General features: G+C 38.4%; 1 protein-coding gene across 3 annotated transcripts in view; it reads left to right on the top strand.

The window, feature by feature from the left end:
- Nucleotides 1-6810, top strand: part of LOC131439631 (uncharacterized) — a 93621-nt gene extending 86811 nt beyond the window's left edge. For 2 of the 3 annotated variants that reach the window (XM_058610884.1, XM_058610885.1), the window contains 7 exons: nt 1674-2035; nt 2100-2200; nt 2275-2403; nt 2568-2747; nt 2899-3186; nt 3423-4721; nt 4797-6810. In XM_058610884.1, coding sequence (XP_058466867.1) covers nt 1678-2035; nt 2100-2200; nt 2275-2403; nt 2568-2747; nt 2899-3186; nt 3423-4721; nt 4797-5798 — 3357 coding nt within the window. In that variant the 5' untranslated portion in view covers nt 1674-1677 and the 3' untranslated portion in view covers nt 5799-6810. The remainder of the gene's footprint in view (nt 1-1673; nt 2036-2099; nt 2201-2274; nt 2404-2567; nt 2748-2898; nt 3187-3422; nt 4722-4796) is intronic. The other variant, XM_058610886.1, reaches the window with a different exon arrangement.
- The last annotated feature ends 8783 nt before the right edge of the window (nt 6811-15593 follow it).

Genomic DNA, 15593 nt, shown 5'->3' with positions numbered 1-15593 from the left:
ATGAAATAACTCAAAACTGAAGTTTTCGCAAATGTTTGGTATGAACGAGCATAAAGGTGGAATTCAGTGCTAAAATAGGGCGTGTAAATTTTCAACCGCATGAATTGAACGAATCATCAGACAAAGAGTATCGTGCAAAATCGACAATAGAAATACGTAATATTTGCAGTGATTGACTGCAGTGGCCTAAAATGTTTTGTTCGCTAGTAAAGTAGACACTAACTATGTATGGTTTTAAACCATGAGTATTTTCATCTCCTATCATCTTCCAAGTTACCATGCTAGATGCAAACTGATTGATCTCGTATTGTTATCTGTCCGTCGCGATGTCAGCAAGGCTACTTTTGTGGCAGATATCCTCCAATCATGAATAGACTGCTTCGAGCTCTTACAGCTTTCACAAATAGATATCCATCGCCGTAATCTTCGAAACTATTCTTTTCTTAGGATCCCCTTTGCTAGAACTAATTATGAGTAAAAAGAGCCTTTTGTCAGCATGTGCCGAATGTTTCAATTCACTGTTCCAATTCATTCGACTTTAATCTATCACAAAACGTTGTCAAGAAACTGTTCCTAAGGTTACTATCTAATTAGTTTTAGTTAGTTTAGAAATACTATGTTTAAGTGAAATGTATCATTTGGATGATTGTAATCTGTTCTGATGCAAAATAGAGGAGGTTTTACGCCTGTTGGAAAGTAAGTTTGACAGAAACTAACTCTACCGGGCTTTTCCCTGCTCCAAATAAACAAATAAACAAATATCAGTATATAAGTGAATAGTATTCTTCCCTTTCTCTTGAGTTTTTGAACGTATAATATTCGTAAAATCGAAGTGCTTTCGGTGTGTGGATGTTCTTTCAAATAGCTATACAATCTGTATTTTCGAGATGGGTCATCACAATTTGATTAAAATTTAATCGATTTTGTCCCCTACACAACCTCGTATTTTTTTTTGCTCTCGTATGGTCAGCCTTATAAATGTACCGTTTCAATTATGCAAGTGAAGTATTGAAACTTTTCCAAATTCATACAACCAATCAAGATTATCGCGATTTGTGGAAAATCATGCCAGTTTTATTCGCATTCATGTCATCCAGTTATGTGTCTGACATTACCCTTCCGCTTTTTTCGCCTTTCTCTATAGAAAATGGGTGAACCGATGTTAACAAGCTTAGATTCATTTGAAAGCTACTATAAGTGACGTAACCGATAGAACGCGTCGTTTGTTTGCAGAGCCGATTTTAACAAGCTTAGGCTCGTTTGAAAGCTATTATTGGGTCATTATTCAAGTTCGGAAATGAAATAGTTGTGACTTATGGGTTCGGAGTTATGATGGTATAAGTGACGTAACCGACGAAACGCGTTGTTTTTTACCGCTCAATTTTCTCAGAGATTGCAGAGCCGATTTCAACAAGCTTAGGCTCGTTTGAAAGCTACAATTAGTTAAGTGATTAGTGCTACGAACCTATCGACACTAAGAATACTTCTAGATCATGTTAAAGTAGTTGTAGTAACAGAAAGAACATTACTAAAATGCTTTGATATCCGTTTTTATCGGGCAGAATTTTTGTTTGAAGATAGTAATAAATATATTGAGCTAGTTGCCATACGAGACGCTTTCTTAGCTAAACTTTTCAACCTACATTCTCATTTTTGTTTCTTCATTTTTTCAGAGCGATGAGCTACCAGTGCATACTGGTACTCACGCTGTCGCTGCTGGCGACTAGCGTGAGTTTAGCGAATCCATCCCCGGATAAGGCTGCCGCCAGTACCAGTGCGCTGCCGAAAGCCCAGGATCCGCTATTCAACAAGATGCTTGCCGAGAAGTCGTCGGATATTCCGATGGCTCAGAATCCTATATTCAATAAGATGCTGCCAGAGGCAGACTCGAAGGAGAACTTCATCGAGCATGACGAAGATTCGGTGCAACCACCCAAAAAGGCAGTCGATCTAAATCCTAAATACGCCCAACATGCAGCTGCGCTGAAAAAGGGTGCTAAATTAGAGGTGGCTAAAGCGGAATCTACAACAATTGGTAAGTGCGAATAAAAATGTTATTCTGTCAATTTCATAAAACATTTCTTCACTTAATATTTTAGGAATCGTTCCTGTCGACAAGGCTGAAATCAAGGACAGTTTTGACGATGACGATAGCTACGAAGATGAAGGTGATCTACTGCCTGAAGACAGCAAAAAAACGGTAAGATGAGAAGGATATTTTTTTCCGATACGATTTCTTCAAAAGTACAAAACCACAAATGTATTCTCCTAAAGGAAGAATCTGTAGAGCAATCAGGAGAGCGGGTGGTAGAGCAAATAGAAGACGAAGTTGAAATTCTACCCCAGATCGAGGACCTTTCAGATGTTAAATTTTCTCAACCTGCGGTAGCCGATAGCGCACAGGTTAAATAACTGTTTGAGTTGCCCTTTTGATCGATGTCAATTCACTTGTGCCACTGTCCTTTTCTATTCACATTGATATAATTCATTGACCAACACTCTGCTTATGCGTCCACAAATCAATGCGATCCCTTACAACCTCCTAACCTTACGAATTCCCTTCTTAGCAAGATGTCGTTAAGCCGAAGAAGCCAACATCAAACACCAGTACGATGAAATCGACTGGCTCTTCCAGCACAACTGCTTCTGATAGCGAATACTACAATGACGATGACGACGATAGTGAAGAGCTGGAAGATGAGAAGATCGATCCTCTTGCTATTGAAAAAATGCTCGCAAAGCACTCTGTAAGTCAACCAGTGCTTCTTATTTGCCTTATTCGCTCACACAATCATTCACAATGTTGTAACTGACATCCCGAGATCATACAAATACGAAACACCTGTAAACCCGCTGCTTACGAATCTTCTTATCTTTTGTAATCATTTTACTCTAAAGCCGAAAACAACCGAAGCTCCTAAGGTAACAACGGCCAAAGCTACCAAAACTTCTGGCATACCAAAAACGTCATCGACTGGCAAGACTACTGCCGTAGACAACGAGATACTAGATGATATCGACGACGACGATGAAGACTATCAGTACGACGATGATGATGACGACTCCGAAGACGAGAAGATCGACTTCGATGCGGTAAACAAACTGTTAGCCCAGAAGAAAAAGAAGCAAAAAGAAACGGTTGCCACTGGAACTGCTACTAGGAAAAAATCTGACAGCAAAAATGCTGTAAGTTGAGCTCTCTCTCTAATAATGGCGTGTGTGTGTTAGGCAACTTTTGTGCTGCTTGGAATTTTAACAATTTAACCATCCAGGGACTTCTACACACAAAGTTTTTGATTAAAAAAAAGAATTTATGCTAACTGGTGAACCTGTTATTAACCAATTGGGGCATTTTTTCTATTAAACAGAAACCGCAACAGAGCTAGTAAACTGAATAATTTCTCGTTCTTAATTTCACACAGAATTACCCAGAGTACTACTACTACGACGACGGAGATGATGATGACGACTACAACTTGGAAGAGCAAGTCCACCACTGTCCACGGGACTGCATCTGTGAGCGTAATATGCACGCTTATTTGGTAGCTACATGCAGCCGCTTGGACCTTGATACCCAGAAGTTCTCGCCATCGATCACCGATCTTCAAGTCCTGGATGTCGGTCCGAAATATCCGATCGTCTTGAGTGCTGAGTTTTTCAAACAAATCGGACTTTCACACGTCATTTCGATCAAAATCAGCAACTGTACCATCGAATACATCAGTCCATCCGCTTTCGCTGGTCTAGATGATCTGTACTCGGTGAATCTGACCAATTCCGGCATCGATATGCTGCACCCGGATACTTTCGCTAATAATACTAAGCTGCGACTTCTGACGCTCTCCGGAAATGACCTGAGTGCGATGCAGAGTGTCAACTACAATACCCCCTATACCGAATACATGCTCAAGGCACCGTCGATCGAGGAGCTGGACATCTCCAAGTGTAATCTGCAAGCTCTTCAGCCTACTGCTTTTATTGAACTTAAAAACATCATCTACATCAATTTGGCCGACAATAAACTGAAGACGCTGCCGGAGGGTATCTTTGATAAGGTGGAAACCATCGAAGAGCTTGATCTTTCCATGAACAGTATCGCTGAGTTACCTAAGAACATCTTCAACAAAACATCATTGGCCATCCTTCATCTCAAGTATAACATGATCAGTAGCAATCTGGACTTCGTTACAGTCGATCTACAAAAGCTGGACTTGAGCTACTGCCAGATCCGCAACATCAATGGTCAAATGTTCAAGGGTATGGAAGGACTCACGAATTTGATCATGAAGGGTAACCGTATCAAGAAGATCAATCAAATCGCATTCACTTCGTTGAAGAGCCTTCGTCAAATCGATCTTTCTCAAAACTATCTGGAACAAATCTCGGCTCTAACCTTCCTGGGCAACAAGGATCTGGATGTTATAAAACTGAACGACAATCCGCGTCTGAAGCAGTTGCCATCCGAAGGCTTCCAAAGCTCATGGGGAACGTTTAATACCTACTTCCTGGATGTGTCCAACTGTGACATTTCGGAATTGGCAAACAACACGTTCAAGACGATGCCACAGCTGACGCGACTGAACTTGGCGTGGAATAACTTGCAAACCGTCGGTCCCGCTGTGCTGAGTCCGCTGGATAAGCTGATGGAGCTGGATTTGAGCAACAACTTGATTACCGATCTCAGTGAGCAAACATTCCTTCAGAATCGTAATCTGAATAAGGTGAGTTTTGTCAAACTGTTTTTTTTTATCAATTTTGTTAACTGGAAAACTAAAATGTTTAATTTCACCCCACAGCTCAACCTATCCGGTAATCAAATTTCGCGACTTCCGGCAAAGGTCTTCCTGCCGTTACAGTACCTGAATCATCTGGATGTTAGCGATTGTGACCTTCGCACCATATGGGAGAGCTCTGCTCCGAACGCCAAGAACCCGAAGGTTCTCCCGAACTTGAAGCTTCTGAATGCGTCGTTCAACGAAATTTCCACTGTCTATGTTTCGGATCTTGAGTCTCTTGCCAGCCTGCGCATCCTGGATGTGAAAAACAACTCACTGAAGTGCAATCAACACTTCAAGTCGCTTATCAAGTGGCTCGGAATTAAGAAAGTGTCTCTAGGCGATGCCAACAAGGAACAACGCACACACGCTGAGTTGAATGCTTACATTACGGACAACTCGGCGCCATTGGTTGAGTGGAGCCAATTTGCTCAGGAAATTTGCCAAGCCACGAAGGCTAATGGTGCTGATTCTCCGGTTGCAATTAAGGACAGCGAATTAGACGAAGATGATGAAGACGACGATGACGATGACATTGAAGAGGACGAATCGGAAGATGACGATGATTACTCTGAAGAGCAGAACACGAAGAAGGAAGATGTTGTAGACAGCAAGGATGAACTAGATCAGTACTACGATGGTGTGGATGACGTTGATGATGATGAAGATGATGACAATGTGATCAACGCCGCTAATGGAATGCAGAAGATTGAAGAAACCATCCTCATTGGAAAGACAAAGTCTGATGATCCGCTAGAGGAGGAAGTTTTAATTCTGGACAACAATGCATTACTGCAAATCAGTGGCTTGTGGCTTCCGATCTTCTGCATTGCCATGGGTCTCGTCGTGATCTGTGTGGCCATCAGTAGGATCTTTGCGATCATGATGCGAAAACGAGGCGAACGATACCGTCAAGCGCTGTTGGCTTCCAAAAACTCGATTGTATACCAGAAACTGACGGAGGATATTGCGACACCTAAAACTCCCAAAGTGCATCGATACGCTCCGATACAGCAGGTCTAGGAGGCAGCGAATTGTGACCTTTTTCACAACTACTTAACAAACAAACCAGATGTAGGCTTCCATAAGTAGTCATCTATTTATTAGTGAGATGACACACTTCCAAAAGCTGCTTTACAAAAGATTTCCAGTCCTTCTACAATACAGTCAGCTATTTACGATTTTCTGTAACAAATTATTCTAGTAGTAAGAAACCTAGTAAGAATTGAGGATTTATTGCACACATGGAAGTGTTCTTACAACAACGTGTGCTCGTTTTTGTGCACTATAAAACCTGAATTATTACCCAGGAACGGAGTACTTATGGCGAAAGATAGAAAAAGAAAGAGCAAACAAACAACTGTAAACGTATTTATTAAGTTTATCTTTTCTTTATCCTTTTACTAGATAACACCTAAAGCAATAGATTCGAACTGAAACTATATCGTACCAAGAGTACACACCTAAAATGCAAAGTAGCAGTGCAACCCAGAGTGTATTTTTTCTGTTGAACATTCCGTTGAACACCAAGAAGCTGATTAGATTTCCCTTCTAGTTGTTCCTGCATTTTCAGATTTATATGTAAAATTTTATTCAAATTGTATAGAAATTAACATAATTCAGCGATCCTGTTTACACCCCACTGAGGTATCTGAGGCAAAATAATCACCCAATAACACACCGGCAGAGATCAACTAGCAATATTACTATAGACTTCCACCATGTGCCATTAGATGAAAAATAACAACATAGCAACAAAAAAATAGAGCGAAAAAAAAATCTAATATTTTCACACGGTACTTTTCTTTGGGAGCCCAATTACTCATAGGATACAAGTAACGGTTATGGCCGATGGAGCAACAACAAACAAGGCTGGAAATAATATGGTGAAACAATAGTTGTAGAGTCTGTCACAGAAGATAACAAAGTGAAAATTTCAGTAATTATTTTTCTTTAAATTATTGTGCAAACATTTTTACAACTTATTACAATTTGTCGTTTGTTTTGATAAAATAAAGCGGTTTTATCAAACGAACTGGGACTGTTTTCTTCGCGAACTGAAAAGAAAGATTATGATATTATTTCTGGTGTGAGCTATCGTTTCCAGTGATGCTGGTACCGTAACACTTTTCTGATGATTAAATACTAATCTCATTAATCGAATATATTTTACAGATTACATTAGCAAACGTTGGAACTCAAATTTGACTATAATACATCGAATGTAATAAAAGGTGATTTTTTTTTGCTGGTATCTTTTGGGCAACACTGTTGTTGACAGATCACGCGTGAATCGTGCCTTGTGTTATTGTCAAACTTGTTCAATTTGGAAAAAAATGTGTGCAGCTACGAAGCTCATTTCTTGTTGAATGGATACGTCAATAAACAAAATTGTCGGATCTAGAATGAAGATCAGTCAGAGGCATCCCAGAAAAGCCACTATTTGGTGTGGATTATTTCAATAAAGATTTCATCAAAATTCTCAATTTTTTTTAAATCGAATCCTATGCCTCTTAAAAAATTGCCCTTTATAACAAAAATCGTCAATGTAGGATTTAAGGGCTGAAGCCAGTAGGTCGTGTAAAATCACGTGGCTCGCTGTGCGTATTACATTTCTCTCCATGCTCTCTCGCAAATGTGCAAAATGTCTCTCAATGTGGCCGAGTGGCCAAGAAAGTTTCGATATTTTCGGTTACAAGTTTGACTACATCACATAAAGCTATCGCTTGTTTGGCAGCCTTCGTTACGTTACGTTACGTTTGGCAGTTTCGTTACGTTACCAGGGAACTGGAGCAGAAAACAATGGCGTCGCCATAGAAATCGACTTACCTTCACAAAAATAACATTCACTTCATTTTTAATCGCGACAACATATATGTTTTTATGCACTAATCGCTTCTAAATTAAATTATCTAGACATTTTCAGGATAGATTTTTGATCCATGCTTTTGGAGGCGAGATATTCAATGAACAAGTTGAAAGACGGTGTTTTCAGCTATGCAATTCTTCCTTCAGAAAAAAGACTTTCCCGACCGCTAAAGTCAATGAATCATACTGAAATTTTCACAGATATTATACTTTTTTAAGAGTTTGTCAGTTGGGTTTTTTGATATTCGTCACCGTTTCTGAGAAAATCAGATTTAAAGCGGGAAAATAGCCCTCTAAATCACACTAAAACACACTGGCCTCAGCCCTTAAGAGTAGTTAATGATTTCAAAATGACCTATAAGGAGCACACAGAATACATTATTTCTAAAGTGTCCAGGTTTGTTGGCTTTATTCTTCATATTTCAAAGAATCTAAGAATTCGAAAATGACAATTAGTAACATATATAAACTTGTTCATATCTGCACGTGTACTATTCTTGTAACTATCTCAGGTGTTGTTTTAATTTGGTAGCCATTTGCCTATCTGTGCGTATAGTAAACAATGTCAGCGGTAATGGTTGCTCCAAACAGCCGTGAAATTCGCTCGGTGATAAAATTTGTAATTAGAAAATAATGTTCAGCTGCTGTAAATGATTGAAAAGTACACGGGAGAGTCGGCAAGTTTGGGCCATTTTTCACGCATTTAAGTATATCTCCTTATCTTCATTGTAATTATTTTGTAAATTGATTCTTTTGAATATTATACATAAAAATTTAACTTGAAAATCTGTTGATACTTGCACTCTAGCTTTCTAGTATATCTCCTTATCTTCATTTGTTTTTTTTTTGTAACCTAATTCTTTTTTAGTTTATACATAAAAATTGAACTTGAAAATTTATAGATATTTGGCCCAAGGCACCCTCCATCTCGGGTACCTTGGGTCACAAGTATCATCGACACCCTTCATGTCGGGTACCTTTGGTCACAAGGATCATCATCTCGGTATGGGACCATAAGTTTATTTTAATTTGAGCTTTTGTTTATTAAATTCGTTTTGACCTTCTTTTGGCTTCTCCATTTCCGATACTTTCAAAATCGAAATTCGGAAACGGTTTAACAAAGTCAGTTAAATTCGCCTAATGGGTTGTTAACCATTTCATTAGATTCGAAATTTTCGAAAATCAGTGTAGCCATCTTAGAGAAATCGAAGTGCGCTCCAAATAAAATTTTTGCTTACCTTCCGGGATCGAAAAATAAAAAATAGTTGATTGGTCATCGACTATCAAAATCTGCAAACCCAATAAACCCGATTAATTTATGCGAAATTGTCATTTTAACACTAATCCCCTGATTCTCCGAAAGACTGAAAGATGGATCTGATTGATAAACAAGAATCTTAAGATTTCATATTTAAAACTTAGATGTAGGAAATCATTTCAGTCACCTACACTAAAAGAGAGTGACATTATTTTAATTTCGTTACACATACATCCATTACCTCCATATGTATTAATATACGTACGCATGTGTGCAAATATTTGTATTTCTTAAAGCATATACATATTAGTGAAGTAAAAGCAATCATTTATATGTATAAATATATACACATATATGTAGACGGGTGAGGTTCGTAAATGGGGGCTTGGGTGTATCATCCTGTAGTTTCGGAACCATAAGTCGGTTCCAAATGAAATTCAGAAACCTTATATGGGGGCATAGGATTACTGTTCATGCGAGTCTAAATTTGTAGAAATCAGTTTAGCCATCTCCAAGGAAATTTAGTGAAATTTGTTGCACATTTACTGATCTCGACGAACTGACTCGAATGGTATGTGGGTGTAAGAAATTTTGTTCTTCCATCAATTATTACTGTGAGAAGCTTAAATCAATATAAATATGGAATTGTTTTGAATTTGAAAATACTGCCATCTTCTTAATACTTATTTCATATTCGAACGATTATGTTGCCGCGCTAAAATCGAAACGAGACAAAATGTCATAAAAAAGGATGTTGTAGACAGTCTATTTGGTGTTTAGAAACAATTGCATACAACAGTATTGAAAGTCGTGTTTTACTTTGCTCCAAACAATCGCTTTATCATACAGCGTTTTAAGTTCCTACTGTTGAAATAAAAGGAAAATTCGCTTGCACAAAAATATCAAGATCTCCGTTAAAAATTGACGAATTTAAACAATCTGTGGCTTGTTGGATAGCTCATCCCGTGTGAAATCTAACTGTCAAAACGTATTTTGTTTCCAAGAACAATTGGGACATTTATTGCCAAAAAACTGAAAAATGTAAAAAAACAACGTGTTTTCTTGCTTACGTCAATTATACCATTATATCTCCGGAGCCGGAAGTGACAGCTAATTGATCTTCGAACTAGATCAATGGTCCAACAGTAGCTTTCACACGAGTTTGAGCTTGTTGAAATTGATTCAGTCAACTCCGACAAAATTAAGCGGTTGATAAAATCTTTGAAAAGTGCACTCAGACATTTTCCGATCTCGTCGAGATGAGTCGAATGGTATATATGAGATACTATGAATCTCCGAGTCTTCTTTCGAAACTGGGGTTTTCCAACGATTCTATTGCCACAAATATGAATCAAACAAAAAGAAACAACAACAAGAATAGTGCAATTTTGTGATTCAGAGGTTTCCCGTGATTCTCCCCGTTATTAGAAAAATCCTCACTTCAATGCTACGTAAAAACATATGTGATTTTTATCCACAAAACTTTTCTTGTGATACTTATGTGAAGTATAGGAAGCACAGAATGAACACAGGAACTCTTAGTCCAGATTTGTATCACACACTAAGCTAAATTTTCTTTTTCACATTATATGATATTCTAATGATTTTGCACTATTAGCATTTCCAATAATGGTTACAAGATGTGTTCAACATCATGTCAAATATATGAGATAATCTTATGAAACATAAAACTCTTATTAACGTTATTTTCACAAGATTTCCATATAGCGAATGAAATTTCCAGTCTGAGTCAAATTTATTGGCGCGTCTTATAACCATTACTAGATATCCGCACAACATACATTGGAACAATCTATGAAGCGCATATTATATTCACTTCGAATTTATTTATATAGGTTCATATATACCATATGACTAGTTTTATAAAATTTATATATATATATATATATATATATATATATATATATATATATATATATATATATATATATATATATATATATATATATATATATATATATATATATATATATAACTTTCAATGGAGGTCATGCGAGGACTTTTCTTTGAGGATTCAAGCTGTACTAGTATTCCATTCGGTAAGGGAGCACCTCATGATATTTGCGAAAGAGAAGTGAGATCCCGAGACTGAAAATAAAAAAAATGAATCTTACTAAACAGATAGAGTAATGAAATGTACCGGATATATATTTCATGGTTTGTTAACGCTTATCCTTGAACGAAGTTGGATGTGCTGTCTTGTCAGCGATTTAAAATTACATTGAGATGCGAAACTTCCTGAAAAAATGGTCTGGAGCAGTTGATGAATATCGAGGACACAACTATTCACTCATTCAGTAATAGCCGTTCAACCGAGAAGGTTGTGTATAGAAGCGTACAGTTTAATAACGCTGGTTGGTTTACACGCGTTAAATACGACAACGGTTGAACTACAGGTAGAAACCTGTTGGCAGCAGCCGTTAAAACGTATAGTCGTGCTGCATAAGAGAGCCCTAGTGCTGGGCCAAGCTGGTGAAGGAAACATCAAAGGGCGTTTCCCAAACTCTACCCAGGCCGCAATATACAGCCACAAGTGCTGAGCAGGAGAGTGCAAAGGCACATCGAAGAGAAAAAGTGCAAAGGCACATAGAAGCAGGAGAGTGCAAAGGCACACCGGTGCGAAGGCACTTCGGTGCAGAAGCATATCGGTGCGGAGCACAAGGAAGAAGGAGACAAGACAACTCGGTCTTTCCACTGCCATACAACACGCAGGTATACACCGGTGACCTGCGCTGGTTACAGCTGGCGAAGACGAAAGCAAATCGGAATTCGAGTGGTGCTGGATGTCAGGTAGCAGTAGCATCACATCATATTCTATTGCTACAGTGAGCTTCAGCATTGTATCAACGTCCAGATACATCCAACAAGAACATCTAGAGCAACGAGGATCTACACGGCAGTGCAACAGAGATAGACAACAATTTCAAGGTAGAAGTTTTTTCTTTTCCTTTTGATTGAGTACTGTGTAGTGTTGGTTTCAAATTTTATTTTAAAGTTTAGTTAAAAATTTTAATGTAATGGATGAATCCATGGATGTAAATCCTAGCATGAATCCGATACCCCCACGAACGAAAAAATATCAGGAGAGCTCTTCTGGGCCTTGGATAGTCTTTTTTAGACGTATATCAAAGCCATTAAACATTTTTCAAATTAATAAAGGTTTGACATCACGATACTCTTCAATCAAAGAGATCATAAAAGTAAATAACGATAAAATTCGTGTTGTGGTAAATAATTTGAAACACGCGAATGATATTGTCTCTTCGGAACATTTCAATAAAGAGTATAAAGTTTACATACCCTCCAAAGATGTCGAAATTGACGGTGTTGTTACCGAAGCGAGTCTTTCGGTAGATGATTTACTCAAGCATGGTGTTGGTCGTTTCAAGAACTCTATGCTTGAGGGTGTGAAAATACTGGAGTGCAAAAAACTGTACTCAGTAGTTCATGAAGAGGAAAAAAAAGTTTATCGCCCATCAGACTCGTTTCGAGTGACATTTGCCGGGTCTGCGTTGCCGTCCCATGTCTATGTCGATAAAATTCGCCTCCCTGTTCGGCTTTTTGTTCCAAATGTAATGAATTGTACGAACTGCAAAAAATTCGGCCACACAGCTACTTACTGTAGTAATAAACCAAAATGTATTAAGTGTGAAGGGCCTCATAAAGATAATGATTGCAACAAGGAAATTGAAAAATGTATTTATTGTGGGAATAGTCCTCATGATGATATTTCAGTATGCACTGCATTTAAAGTGCACAAAGACAAAATTAAGCTTTCTTTAAAAGCACGGTCTAAGCGCACATATGCAGAAATGCTTAAAACGGTCATTGATGCCCCCCCTTTGGAAACCGAAAACGGGTTTTCAAATCTAGAGGAACCAGAGGACTCTGACTCTGACGAAAATAGTGAAGGTAATTCGTTTATCACTACCCAAGGGTCAGTTAAGAGAAAGAAGTCTTCCTCCAAATTACCAAAAAAGACACCTAAAATTTCATCTTCAAAAAAAGATCCCCGTGTTAAACAAAAAAAGTCAAAACCAAAGACTGTGCCTCCTGGTTTGTCAAATTCACAAACCAATCCAGGATCTAGTACAGAAAAAGATAATAATCCAGTGGGCTCCATTTCACAGCCACCAACAGGATTACTGAAGTTTTCGGAAATTGTTGAATGGATTTTCTCAGCATTCAATATATCTGAACCCTTAAAGACCCTCATAATGGCATTCCTTCCAATAGCTAGAACCTTTTTGAAGCAGTTATCAGCTCAATGGCCAATTGTCTCAGGTTTTGTATCTTTTGATGGATAATTTATCACCCGTCGCAAATGATACAATCACTGTCCTGCAGTGGAATTGTCGAAGCATCATGCCAAAACTTGATTCATTTAAAATATTATTGCATAGTCAAAAATGTGATGTATTTGCTTTATGCGAAACATGGCTTACTTCAAACATAGCTTTAAATTTTAATGATTTTAACATTATACGTCTCGATAGAGACTCTCCGTATGGTGGAGTGCTTTTGGGAATTAAGAAATGCTATTCCTTTTATAGATTAAACATCCCTTCAACTTCTAGTATAGAAGTTGTTGCTTGCCAAATAAACATTAAAGGCAAAGATATTTGCATAGCTTCGGTTTATATTCCTCCAAAAGCACAAGTTGGACAGCAACAGCTTAATGAAATGGTTGAAGCCCTTCCTGCACCACGATTGATTCTGGGGGATTTAAATTCGCACGGTATTATGTGGGGTTCCGTTTACAATGATAGCAGATCATCTTTAATACAAAACATTTGTGACAATTTTAGCATGACGGTATTAAATATGGGTAGCATGACACGGATCCCAAGACCTCCTGCACGCCCAAGTGCATTAGATCTATCTCTTTGCTCAACATCAATTCGACTAGATTGCACCTGGAAAATACTGCCTGATTTACACGGTAGCGATCATTTACCAATCATCATCTCAATTAGCAGTAGCAATTGCATTGCTACTTCCGCTAGTATTCCATATGATTTGACAAAAAATATCGACTGGATTAAATACCAAAGTAGTATCTCTAGTATTTTGAATTCAATGGAAGAGCTCCCTCCACTTGAAGAATATGACTTCCTCATTTGTTCGATTCTGGAGGCAGCAGAACAATCCCAAACTAAACGCTTTCCTGGGCCAACGACTAACAGAAGGCCTCCCAACCCCTGGTGGGACAAAGAGTGCTCAGAGGCTAAACTCGCAAAACAAAATGCTTGCAAGACGTTTCTAAAACGGGGAGGAGGAACTCCTCAGAATTTTGAAAAACTTATGGTTTTAGAAACCAAGTACAAGAGCATACTTCGAGCCAAAAAATGTAGCTATTGGAGACATTTTGTCGAAGGTTTGTCAAGAGATACCTCAATGAGCACTCTTTGGAACACGGCCAGACGAATGAGGAATCGTACCGTGGGCAATGAGAGTGATGAATACTCGAACCGATGGATATTTGACTTTGCTAGGAAAGTTTGCCCAGATTCTGTTCCTACGCAGAGCATTATACGGGAATCTCCTCCAAATAATGGTTTTATTAATAACCCATTTTCAATGATGGAATTTTCTATAGCACTCTTGTCTTGTAACAATAACGCTCCAGGGTTGGACAGAATTAAATTCAACTTGGTGAAGAATCTGCCCAACCTCGCAAAAAGACGTTTGTTGGAATTGTTCAACAAGTTTCTTGAGCAAAATATTGTTCCACCTGACTGGAGACAAGTGAAAGTTATCGCCATTCAAAAACCGGGGAAACCAGCTTCCAATCACAACTCATATAGACCCATTGCGATGTTGTCCTGCATCAGAAAATTGTTCGAAAAAATTATTCTACGACGTCTCGACACTTGGGTCGAGACGAACGGTTTGTTGTCAGATACTAAGTTTGGCTTCCGTAGAAATAAAGGGACGAATGATTGCCTTGCATTACTTTCGTCTGACATCCAAATTGCCTTCGCTCAAAAGCAACAAATGGCATCTGTATTTTTAGACATTAAAGGAGCATTTGATTCAGTTTCCATTGATGTTCTTTCAGACAAGCTTCACCAAAATGGACTCCCAGCGGTTATAAATAATTATTTGCACAACCTTTTGTCAGAGAAACACATGCATTTTTCACATGGCGATTTGGCAACACTCAGAAATAGTTACATGGGTCTCCCGCAAGGCTCATGCCTCAGTCCGCTCCTCTATAATTTTTACGTAAATGACATTGACAGCTGTCTAGTAACCCCATGTACACTAAGACAATTGGCAGATGATGGCGTGGTTTCAGTTACTGGACCCAAAGCTATTGATCTGCATAAACCATTGCAAGATACCTTAGATAACTTGTCCGATTGGGCTGTTCATCTTGGTATCGAATTCTCTGCGGAGAAAACAGAGTTAGTCGTCTTTTCAAGAAAGCATGATCCCGCGCAGCTTCAGCTCCATATGATGGGAAGAATGATCCAACAGGTTTTAACTTTTAAATACCTCGGGGTGTGGTTCGATTCCAAATGCACGTGGGGAGGACACATTAGGTATCTGATAACGAAATGCCAACAAAGAGTAAATTTTCTTCGAACAATAACAGGATCTTGGTGGGGTTCTCATCCGCAAGATCTAATAAAATTGTATCAAACAACGATACTTTCAGTGATGGA

The sequence above is a fragment of the Malaya genurostris genome, chromosome 3, assembly GCF_030247185.1.
Source record: "Malaya genurostris strain Urasoe2022 chromosome 3, Malgen_1.1, whole genome shotgun sequence".
NCBI classification, from domain to species: domain Eukaryota; kingdom Metazoa; phylum Arthropoda; class Insecta; order Diptera; family Culicidae; genus Malaya; species Malaya genurostris.
Note: the sequence above shows the minus strand (reverse complement) of the source record. Positions and strands in the feature narration are given on the sequence as shown.